We start from the raw sequence: 12,091 nt of genomic DNA, 5'->3' as shown, positions 1-12,091 counted from the left end.
TTTAGATTAAATGCTGAACTGTGCTAAATATTCTGTACACCGGAAAGAAAAGATGTGATGGTCTCTTGTGAATGAACATCTTACATGAGTGAAAACTCATGTATTTCTGCTTTGTCTTTCTGAACTGCTCCTAGTGGATATTCCATATAAACACTTCAGTATTTCACTCTGTGAGGGAAATCACTGATTGTAAAAGATTTTAACAGGTCTTTCCTGCTTTAAGGTTCTACGCTAATATGTAAGTAACTAATAGGGAGTTAAGCAGGCTTGCTCTATGGGAAGTCCTTCTTAATCTAAAAAACAAGGTTGCAGCAAGGACCAGAGATTTGGGCAGACAACAGTCTGAACAGGTAACTCGAGACATGGAAAAGCAGCTTCAGCCTCGGAATGAGTTAGGCTTTCTTTCTAAAATCCATGTTTCCCTGTTTGTGCTGTTTGGAGTGTTTCCTGCTTTGCACAAATATTTTGCAGCTGATCTCTAGCAAGAAAGAGGAAGGCCAGTAGAAGAGCAAGTAGTGAGAGATCAGTGGGCTAACTGTACTCTGATAGTCAACATTTGACACTTGTTTGCCATACTAATGTCTCTCCTGATTGCTGTAAATTTAAATATTTTGTGACCCTTAGCAAAATTTGGCTTTGCGTAGACACTGAGATATTTATAGCATGTGTATGTGGCGTAAGGGAAATATTTCCAGTCTTTATTCTCCTATAATTTCCTTTTTTCCATACTGGAAAGGGAAGAGGTGAATTGTTTATTATCCTTTGGGAACACACTAAACTGTTCTTTCTCACCAAAGCCTTGCATTTACCTCTGTTTCCTGCTGACCTGCTGTTACAGGACTTAAAGAAATGTACTTTCAAATTAAGTTTTCATTTTTCCCATATTACAACTATGTACAAAACAAGGAGTTAATTCAGTGTTTTAGAAACTCACATTTTGCCTTCCAGAATTTGAGGTCTTTATCTTGGGATCAATTCTTGCTAGATTGCATCCATGCAAACATCAACTCTGACTTTGAGTAGACAGCAATTTGCACTTGTGCAAGCTGCCTTCAAATGTACACTGGTACATGCACAGGGAGCTCAGTCGGTTTGGGTGTTGCAGCACTGTGTCCAAATTATTCAAATTTATAGATGTGATCACACTGTTATCAAGCAAAGCCATTCTTACCATGAGCCTTATGTTTTGCACATCAAATGGAAACAGTTTCAACAAAGTCAAATGCAAATCTGACTTGAATCAGAATTTTGCATTTTTAGAAGGACAGAAGATGTCAGGAAAATTTTTCCATTATTAGTTATCATTTATTTGTTTCAGAAATTGAGTAAAAAATTTTCAAACACTAACTCTTGTATGAATCCACAGGGAAAATAGTCAACTTCTCAATTTTCTTTACATGCATTGCCTTTGACAGCTGAAGAATACAAACTTTGAGGAGTGTACAAAATTTATTTCAAATAAGATATTATTTGAAATGCATACTATCTTTTTACAAAATGTACAATCAACCAGCTAGTTGATAAACATATCTATTGAAGCTCACAATTAATGCCTTTTTTCAAAGCAGATTTGATGGTATCAGAATGCCTTTAAAGAACAGATATTTAGAATAATTTTGTAGATTGATAGCGGGATTCCTAGGGTGCTTATTTTATTTTTACTTTTGTGAAGGAACATGCATTTATAGCTTTTTGATAGACACATTATGTATTTTTTTACCATTTTATGAAAGTTAATTGAATAATTGTGGTTATATATAAAAGATCCAGTGCCACAATAGATCCATATACTCATTCATAAGACATAATTGTTAAATAGCTACTCTTCACCTCTCTTGCTTTCCCACACTCTTTACCTGTAGTTCTAAACAGTTAGCCAAGGATACATATCAAAGCCAAGTTAAATAAATAATTTTTAAAATATATGTAAGTGGTAGAATACTTCTTTGGGAAACTGCTTTTTTTTTTTTTTTCAAGACTCCAAAGGTTTACCTGCAGGACTGCTTGTTGGTTTAGATAAGTTTGACCATCTTTTTATGATGGTTTTACACAACTCCAGAACTGGGTCTGAAGTTACATTTTAATTTTTTTTTTTTTAATGGAGAGAAATTTGTAGCTAATACTAAACTCTGCCAGTATTAATTCAAGTAAAGTTTCAAATTCTTAGAGATAAGGGGTTACATATGCACACTGATTAGAAAGTTTCAGCTATCTAGTTTTTTTGATTGCTGTTCTTTCAATTATTAGAAACTATGTGTTGTAAGAAAAAAACAATAATACCAGATTTAAACCACAACACTCCTGTTCTTTGATCATCTTTATATATTTTGTAAAAAATGTTGGCATTTCAAGACTAGTGCAATGGCTTAAAAATCTGGGAATATTTTATTATCAGGTTGTTTTAGTTATGCTAATGAAAGGGCTATCACATTTTCCTTTGTATGTAGGTAGGTAATTTCTGCTGATATAAAAGGCAGGTGTGAAGCACGTATTTTTAAGACCAAAACTCAGACTAAAAGCTCAATGTATTCTTGACCTCCAGTGCTGAAAAGAACAGCCTGTTTTCTGTTTGAAGTCTTCATTCATTGTAGTGCCATGTTCAAATATCCCATTCATTTAAATTACAGGAATAGAGTGCTATGCAACACTAGGGCTGACCAAACAAAGGATTCTTTTCAATGGTCTATTTTTATGCTCTATTTATAATACTGTAGCTGGTATTTTAGGAAAACTACTATTAAGCAAACAGCTCTGTAGTACTGAATTTTCAAGCATGTTTTAACTGTCTGGTTTGGCAGCCCACTTTAAGAAAACAAATGATAGGCTTTGCAGTAACAGCTCATTAGACAGGAGGATGGGCTTGACCTTAAGGCCTGGCTTAAGAGATCTGAGTTATCACTTTTGCATGACCCTTGGCTAATCTCTTATCTCTGTGTGCTTCAATTCTCTATCTACACAGTGAGGGATAACACTCTCTTTGCTTTCTTATATTGTAAACTCTTACTATGCTTACAATACATGAAGCCAGTGGGACCACTAGTGTGGTGCTGGATTTGGTGCTATTAGAGTAATGCGTTCTATGTTTTTATTAAGGTAATTCCATAGAGATGTAATGTTAGATGTTAAAACATATATGTATATATTATTAATATATAAAAGTATAAACAAAAAATGGACTTTCAGAATTCCATAATGGAGTCTGATACTATTTCATCCTAAACACAGCCTGAACTGAGTAGTCAACAGCACTTTCAATTTCACTCAGTCTGAATATTATATACCACCAAGTGTCCTTGGTCAGATCCTTCCTTCTTACTGCTGCTGGAAATCTAGCCCAGATCAAAATCTACCTGATGGTTGATTTGATCTTTAACTTTCACTAGTCATTGTGAGAGCCAAATAATTTACAGGGAATGATCCCACCAGGTAAGTTCATGTACGTCCCCCATCACCACTTCAGCCCCCACCACTTCTTAGGGTGTGAGACAGGGGCCAAGTCCTGTCTACAGCCCCTAGTAGAATGTGACAGACAGGACTGCTGAAGGTGGCACTGTGGTGGCTCTCAGGTCAGCTGTTGTTGATCTGGACTTCTCACAAACTTCTCTTATCGGTTTAACTGTTGCTCCTTTAAAACACTGGAAAGTCCAGAATGAAGTTGCTGGGGGGAAAAAAGAAGAAAGGGAGAGATTTAGTAGTCTAATGGGAGATTTAGTAGTCTAAATAAGTCTCATACAAAACAGAATCTATTATTAATTAACAGAATATTATTATTTATTATGCATTTGGAATAATATTTTTTTAATTTGGAAATTTCAACTACAAAGTTGGAGGAAAAAAAGACAAAAGCAAGAAGGCTGCTAATATAAAACTTTCTGCCTTTTTTTTTTTGTCCTGTGTTTTGTGTATGGAACTAATGAAAAATCAAATTCAATCTCATTTCAAATGCTGCAAGAAGCTGCTATGCTCATTTTAGTTTCCAACCACTAGTTGAAATTCAGGCTTAAGGGTGCATCCTGTTTGCATCTGCAAATGGCTCTATCCATATGTACAACTCCACTGAGATCAATAAGATTACTCATGTGAGTCAAGCAACCCAGGCATGTAAATATTTGCCGAATTTGGACTAAAACTGGAAGAGAATGTAAACGTAGGTGGTAAATCCTACTTAAGATAAAGGATAGCACCCACAATGACTGAAGTTAAGAGAGTTCAGGTGCCTGTCTCCCTTTACGCCCTGGTAGAGGTTTACTGAGTTCTAAACAGTTTTATAAAGCAGAAGGATCTTTAGCTACATGTCTACAAAATTTACTGAGAATTAGTAAGTACACTGTTTTGTTTGGTCATTGACTTTTGTTACAAGAAATCAGCTCCCCAAAGAAAAGGAGGTAAACCTGAAAGTACCTTTTATTTTCATATTCTGTGAGGAAAGGAATTCCCCACAGAATATGGGGGGTATATGCAGTCTCAAGCAAAATGCATCTATTATATGAGGCTTCAGAGCACATTAGAGAAAGTGTAGGTGCTTTCTACACATGGATGCTGAATGGAAGGAAAGGGGAAGGGGGGTTAAATGTTCTCTTCACAAATAATTCACAATTGATTCACGGAGCCACTGGGTCTAAATTCCTCTGTCCATTCAAGCTTTGCCTGCTGAGTGAATCGATCCAATTGTTTATCTTTTTTAGGTTTAAGCTTAAACTGATGATGGAGTATCATTTAATCTGTCTCTTGTTTAAATGTAGCAGTGAGGAGACATGGCATTCAGTAGTAAAGTATCCTTCTGGCATGTCCTTTCTACTTGCATCTCAATTCTGCCACTCAGTATGCAGCCCATCTGAGATGCACTTTAAGATACGGCAATCTTTTTTTCAACCTCACAAACTTGCAGTCTGCCATCCCATATGCACATTCCACGTGTTTATGGGCCAGCACTATAGAGCGGAATGGTACCCTTTTGCATGGCTGTTTTGGGAGCGGTGTAGGTTCCTTTCACCAAGGCAGTTTATGCATTGACAAGATGCTTGGTATAGCGTTGTTAAAAAGTTTTACTTTAGACTCCTTTTCACTGTTAACCGCTTAGTAAATCGAAACATCTTGGCTCCAGAGTGCAGATTCAGCCACCATTTATTTAAGATGCTGACATGCCTGGGGCTACAACATTATTTTAATATATAATGAGTTTCAAAGATGCAAAACTACTGACTGCATGTTTTATTCATTCTTAAATTGCAAAGAGAGCCTGGTTTCCTTTTGATGCCTGCCCTATTAGCATATGCTACCTGTGTGCTTCTGCGGTCACTTAGGGTTTGAATGTATCTGCCCTCATCAGCTATAAAGCATTAATGTTTTGCACTTGTATAGCCTTTCATCCAAGGAGCTGAAGGTCTTTTGCTGACAGTGATTAAGAATTACAGTCCCCTTTGAAGTGAGTTGACTGCTGCTACCTTCATGCTACTGACGGGCAGAGTGAGGTGGATTCGCCCTGCATCCAGCACGGGGCAAGTGTCAGCGCTTGCAGCCCCGGAGCATCCTCTGCAAGCGCCGCTTTACCCAGCCTTTGCACCAGCGGCACTCTTTGCCCCGCAGCTTTGCCAACAGCCTCGGAGGGCAGCGTTCGCCCCGATCAGCGGGCTCAGTTGTTTTTCACTGCCTCAAGAAGGCATTTGGCAGGCGGGGTGGCCTGGAAGGGGGAGAAAGCTACAGCGTCCGGCGGGACCCGCGCCCCAGCCCCGGGACAGCGACCGCCCCGCCGTGCGCGGCTCCAGAGCCCCGTTTCCCAACCAAACCAGGGGAGCCCGGGCGCAGCCATGCCTCGCGCCCTGCTCCAGAGGCAGGAGCGCGTTGCCAGAGGTGCTCGCTGCGCACACGCGCGGGTTTACCTGGCCGCTCAGGGGAAGGGCACCCTGGAGTGGAGCGGCATGCAGCGCCGGTGCGAGCAGCCGTGCCGGTGGAGCTTCCTGCGCAGCGCCAGGTTGGCTGCGGACAGAGAGAGGGAGGGAGGGAAGCGAGGCGTGAGAGGGACCGCCGGTAGTGCGTCTCCCCGGTCCGTGCTCCCCGGTGTCCATGGCCGTGCCCTCCCGTGCCGCCGGTGCTTCCCGGTAGCAAGTCTGCAATAGTTGCCCACCTTGGGTCCCTATTTATCCCTGTTCCTCTCCCCCCACCAACCCCCCGCCTCCCCCAAAGTTGCCAGGCTCCTGGGATAGGCGAAGCATCCTCTCCCGCTGCCGCTAGAAGTAGGGATGAAGCGCACAGACGGATGCGCCAAGTCCAAACTCGTCCCGGAGGTCACACACCGCGTGTTGGACGCGGTCGGACGAACACGCCAGAGGTGCCCATGGCCGGCACGAACCCGCGGCTCCCGCCCCGGCACAAGCATCACGCTGAGGCATCGCCTACCTGGCCGCTGTCCGTCGGCTGGGAGGAGGCTCGCCAGGAGCACGGCCACGATCCAAAGCAGCAGCTGGAGCCTCATGTCTGCAGTCAAGGCGGAGGCGCGCTCTGTGTGTGTGTGTGTGTGTGTGTGTGTGTGTGTGTGTGTGTGTGTGCCGGCGAGGAAATGCACGCACAGCCGCCCGCGGGGCCGTGAGGGGCCGTGAGGGGCCGGCGGTGCCCGCAGCCCGCGCCGCTCACATGCCAGGGCCAGGCCGGGCAGCCTGGGCCAGCCGCCTCCGCGGGCGGCGGGGTTAATGGTCAGGCAGGGCCAAGGCTCCTGGGCTGCGCTGCGATCCGGGCCCCTCTCTCTTCCCTTCTCCCTTTCTCTCTTTTTCTGTCACTCCCCCTTATTTTCCATAAGCAAACAGCGCAGGAATGAAAAGCCCGTGTAAACAGCAGCTCCTGTCAATGCGTAGGGGCAAGGAGCCTCTCGAACAATGCGGCCGCTCCACTTTAAATTCAACCCGGCCAGGAAAAAAACATATGTAAAACAAGCCCCGATGTTCCCTCCCCCATTTGCAACTGTTTAAAGTTTGCATTGCCCATATTGGTCCCACATGCAGACACCAATGGCAGGGGCAGGAAGTGCCCCCCCGACCTTTGTTCCCCCTCCCCGAAAGCGGGGGCAGGGAAGCCCCCCAAGCATGGCCCTTGTCCCAGCTCAAATGCTTTCTCTCTTCTCCAAACTACCTGCGAAGCTGTGGCCATTCAAAGTGAAACTGGCAGTGCTTAAGGCTAATGGGTGTCTTTTGTACCGCCAACTATTTTTCAAGGATCAGAATATTCAGGAATTAATTTGTGAGGTTGTTTTGTTTTGTTTTGTTTTGTTTTGTTTTGTTTTGTTTTGTTTTGTTTTTACCGTGTAGGGTAAAATAGATACATCTGTTCCAGCAGTGCCGGTTTGAGGCCAGCAGTTTTGGATGGGACATTCATTTGCATAGCCCACCTGTACATTGCATTATATTTACACTTGATTATGATGAGAGCTTGCTTTAACAAACCACTGAAACCAACTGGTGCAGATACCCAAACCTGAAGAGAAAAAAGGCAAAACCTGTGGAATTTGGGAGCAGCACTGATGGCTTTGAAATCCAGTGAATTACTGGCATCAGTTGAAATTCCACTCATCCTCTTGTTTTTTCCAACCTGCTGATTTCTTGTGATGAGATAGCACCTAGTTATTTTGAAAAAAAAAAAAAAATTGTTCCTTTCTGGGAAAAATTTCTGTTCTAAAACATGCAGCAAAGAGTACATTTCTATATAAGCTAAGCACTACTATTATTACTAGGTAACTGTTATTGAAAATTGGATAAAGTTGTTATTTGCCTATTTCCTAAAAAAGTGGAATATATAGTTGTTTTGTTGGGGTGGTTTTTTTTGGGTTTTTTTTTTTTTTGTTTTATTTCAGTCACCCCTGTATTACTTTCCCTTAACAAGGGCTTTCCCATTTTCTTTAAAAACCTATTTAACTCAATAGTGCATGCTACTCCCTCCTCGTAGAGTTATACATCATTACTTGGTTACCTAATTTGTCTAGGTAGAGTATGCCCATATCAATTAAAAGACAAATTACAGCTTAGATACATGGAGGAAATAGTTACTAAATGTTGTTTTAAAAGACTGCTGAGGAAGGTGTCTCAGACAAAACAGGAAAACAAAAGGAAAATCCTCTGCTATTGATCAGATTTGTCTGTTATGACCAGGAGACACATTCCAGTGTTCTTCTTTACAGCTTGGTGGTCATTAAGTTTTCTCTTTGTGATTTCTAGTCTTTAAAGTGAACTTTTTAAAAATATTATTGCTACTAGCTGAGATGGAATCAGAGTCCCGTGGTGGCAGTGGCAGAATTTTCTTAAAGGGGTTATAAATTCAAGTACAAATGTGGTGGAGTAGGAGAGGAATGCTGTGCCCAGATCACTCAAGGGGTTTGTAACAGAGCCAGGATTACATCCTCAACATCCTAAATGTCATTCTGTCTCCACTAGGACAGGTTTAGGGATGTGTTCTCTTGCTCACCATGAATGAGAACACACTGGCCACCTCATTCATACAGCCCTGCAAATGACCATCACTTTCATTCAGCAGGTGAGGTTCAGGCTCATAACCTTAAGGTGGGAAGCAGTATAGACTTCAAAGTGATAGGGACTCTGCAAAAAGCTAAAAGGCAGAAAGAATGCATAGACCATCACCAATCCCTCGGGCTATCCAGGCCTCTTCTGCACCTGAATGTGGAGAAATTTACAGACGTTCTGGTTCTGAGGTGACATTAAATTTAGGGGACTTGCATAGGATGCAATCATTAAGTGCAATATTTATTGGGGTTTTTTTCCAGTTTTGTGTACTAAAATCTGTTAATTCCACTGTTAACTCTGTTTACAAACTCATAGTTTACAAATGTTTATTTGACTAATAAAATCCAAGTCACTCTAACATGACCATCACAGAATTATTATAATTTTCATGTAAGATACAGTAATAATTTTATGCTTCCCCACTTAAAAAAAAATTTCTAAAATGTAATACAGCCCCCCTCTAGAGTTTGTAGTTCTTTTACAAGCAGCTTTCCCTCAGGTACTTACTTTCATGTGGCATAGTGCTACTTGAAATTAGGCAAATAACAACTTGGTAGGTAGAATGCAGTGATGTAATAGCTCTGCCTTTTTCACAGTGTTTGCTGGTGGGGTTTGTGCTGGCTTAAGAGGAGAGGGAATGCAAAGTGCGTAGGAAAGCTGGAAGTCTGTAGATAATGCTTCATGAGCTAGAATAATTGGTTATTTGAATCAAAAGCTTTCCTTCTCTTATAATCTGGAAGGAACATAATGAAGGAATGACAATTTCAGCATTTATTACCTATATCATTGCTCCTTCTCCAACAGACATTCTCTTCCCTATTTCCTCCTTGATAGGATCAAATAGTCAGATTATCTGTTTACATCCAGAAAGTGAAAAAAATAGTTAGCATATTGCAGAAACAGTTTTGAAAGTGTTGAATAGAAATTGCCTTTCCTGAATTTCAAACATTAAGTAACACACGGCCTTATCCTTTGCTTAACACATTTCTGTAAGTACTGTATCACTTCATTGGTTATGGATTCTTCTGGGTGGCACTTTCAGTAGAGTGGCTGCTACAGTCTTATTTGGGGAAAAAGTTTGAAAACATAGTTTCTAATAAAAAGATTGGAAGAAATAAGGGAAAAGTGGCTGAGGGAATATCAAATCATTTTGTCACATATAGAAGAATAAAAATTACCTCAATAAATGAAAGAGCAAGTCACTGGAAGAACAAAAGATGAAATAATGTGAGGAAGCAGTAAAATACACAGTATTAAGAAATAGAATAAGCTCGGATGATTGCAACAGGAGAGAAAGATAACTGGGCACCTCCTAGTATGGAGTAAGAGATTAGCATTCCCTATTGCTCTGCTAGTCAGAAATTGAATACTGCTTTTGGTTTGAAGGCCAGCACATTATTATAAACTCTGGTGTTTATCATTAATATTTTAAAACAGCTTTCGAATGCTATCAGTATAAAACGTTAAGTGATGCTTCTAAAGTGCAGGAATTAATTGCTATATATGGCAATACTGTTTTCAATCATGGTATCTCAGATACCCCTTGGACAACAGCTCTTCCCCTCCTAGAAGCCAGTAAAAATGCATGGATCATTGTGGATCTCCACTGTTCCATAAGAAACCATACTGAATGCTCAGCAGTGATAGTAACTGATAATGAGCGAAAATTCTTGTTTATTTTGACTTGAAGCTGTCAGATAAGATATAATACCAGAGTTTCTAGTCAGATTTTCTAACTTGGTTTTCCACAGATTAATCCGTCCTGCTGATCCAGAGGAATTATTTCACTGACCAGACAAGATCTGGGTTGAACATGTTTACAGGTCAAAAGAATTTTGTGAAGCATATCTTCGAGTCAAATTGCAAGTGTCACTAGGGAAAGTTCTCAGCTTTTCCTTGCTCCTTTCTATTACATTGCAAGATGGTAAGTGGGCTGTGCAACAAACAAAATTTTAAAAATGCAGAAAGATCATGTGAGTAACCGCTTGAAAGCGAGAAGTTGGCCAAGAAATGCTCACAGGGAAAAATTTTGAAACGTTGTTTAGGTGTCTGTGATTTTTTTTTTTTACCACAAATTTCACTGGGATTATTATCTCATGGTTTTATAGGGTCTATGTGCCTACCATGAATATAAAGGATGTTTTTTCTTCAGCCCAGGGTACAGCACCAGATGCCAAATACAATGTTTGCCTTCTTCATTGACTGTAATCATGAAGACTACTTTTTCTGGGCATAACTCATTAGCTCAAAAATTATGATTTTGGGAGAAAATGATGCACTCTGTCCTGATTTTTATCTGTGCTTGGAAATGAAAACCTACCCAGAAACAAAACTCTATTCCTCCTGTTTGCCATTTTATGTTTTTTTGTGGTGGAAAAAAAAAAATAATCCACTTCCCTCCCTATTAGTGCTCACTGGCTTTCCTGCCTGGGGGGAGACAGTGCTCCGGAAGAAAATGGTAGTCAGCAAGCAGAAGGAATGTGCACTGGTAACCTGACACTGGAGACAGATGTGCTCAAGGAAAGGAAATGGGGATGGCTCAGACCAGGCTGAGCCTTGTGTAACTATTTTTAAAGTTTTCTATGTGTGTTGCAGAGGTGCACTACCTAGAAAGTACATTTTCTTTAATCTGGGAAGAAAGTATTTTGTGTTCCTGCCATCATTCCAGGTTCTTACTGCAATACAGGTCATAATTACAATTATTAGAATAATAATAGAAGTAAAACATGCTCTAGTAGACTTAGTCTGTCTTACTTCTGTGACCCTACAATCTGTATGGTTGATTTTTTTAAAATGAAATACCAGCCCTGCTCCTGAATAATGATAAATTATGAAGTTCCTCCTCGACAAAAGACAATTTCATCAGTTACCTATTGAACTATATTGACGAAGTTTCTTTTTTACTTAAGGAAAATATATTTACATGGGCTCCAAGATGTACTTATTTTTCTGTTTCCTTCCATCCCTTAGAAGTAAATTTGATTCTAAGATTAATCTAGGAAATACATAGGCATATTTCTTCCTAATAGGAAAACAAAGAGGTCAGCTCTGGAGCAGCAGTGCCTGTGATCCCCACCAGCACGGCCGCATGTTCCATCTCAGGCAACCCATTTGGGGTCAGATTCTTCTCTGGCACTGGTCATAATTTCAGAGCTTTTTTAATTTAAAGAGTCATTTATATTGTCTTGAATAAATGATGTTCAAGGAAAAAACCCACAAAGCACAAGGTTCTATAATAAATTTTTATTTGCTGGTTGATTTTCAAATATGTAACCCCCTTACATATCCAGACCCTTCATGCCCTAGGTTTCAGCAGGGAAAGTATTTTTAAAAGTATGTTTTTCATGATTCAAAGAAAACTCTCATAAGTTATCACGTAAATAAGGCAAACATATTTGTACCTTTCTGTTGCAGCTTGAACACACACGTGTAGGAAAGAGAGGTGCTTACTGTAGTATTTAACATTGAAGTTACTGTTTATATTTGCTAGGGAAATTTCAGGAAAGAAACACAGACATATTTTTGTCCTAAACTCCAGGTTTTAGAGCTTCCCATGCAGTCAGAAAATTATTAGTCTTACCTAAAGC

The 12,091-nt window shown here is 40.5% G+C and overlaps 1 protein-coding gene across 1 annotated transcript; it reads right to left on the bottom strand.

The window, feature by feature from the left end:
- Window positions 1-5,887: 5,887 nt before the first annotated feature.
- On the bottom strand, window positions 5,888-6,475 carry APELA (apelin receptor early endogenous ligand). The gene is made up of 2 exons (XM_041395853.1): window positions 6,397-6,475; window positions 5,888-5,976 (listed from the first exon to the last, which is right to left on the bottom strand). Exons 1-2 carry the CDS (start codon window positions 6,470-6,472, stop codon window positions 5,888-5,890), a joined length of 165 nt encoding a protein of 54 aa, XP_041251787.1. The 5' UTR covers window positions 6,473-6,475.
- Window positions 6,476-12,091: the final 5,616 nt, after the last annotated feature.

This window comes from Onychostruthus taczanowskii, unplaced genomic scaffold (assembly GCF_017590055.1).
Source record: "Onychostruthus taczanowskii isolate IOZ18803 unplaced genomic scaffold, ASM1759005v1 scaffold12, whole genome shotgun sequence".
NCBI classification, from domain to species: Eukaryota; Metazoa; Chordata; class Aves; order Passeriformes; family Passeridae; genus Onychostruthus; species Onychostruthus taczanowskii.
The sequence above is the reverse complement of the archived record's forward strand: the minus strand, read 5'-3'. Positions and strand labels throughout refer to the sequence as shown.

What these genes read in the sequence shown, in the direction of transcription:
- APELA (XM_041395853.1), bottom strand. Translation starts at nt 6,472, where the DNA reads ATGAGGCTCCAGCTGCTGCTTTGGATCGTGGCCGTGCTCCTGGCGAGC. An exon ending in AGCCGACGGACAGCGGCCAG is followed by an intron (nt 5,977 to 6,396) that starts GTAGGCGATGCC and finishes CTCTGTCCGCAG; the next exon opens with CCAACCTGGCGCTGCGCAGG.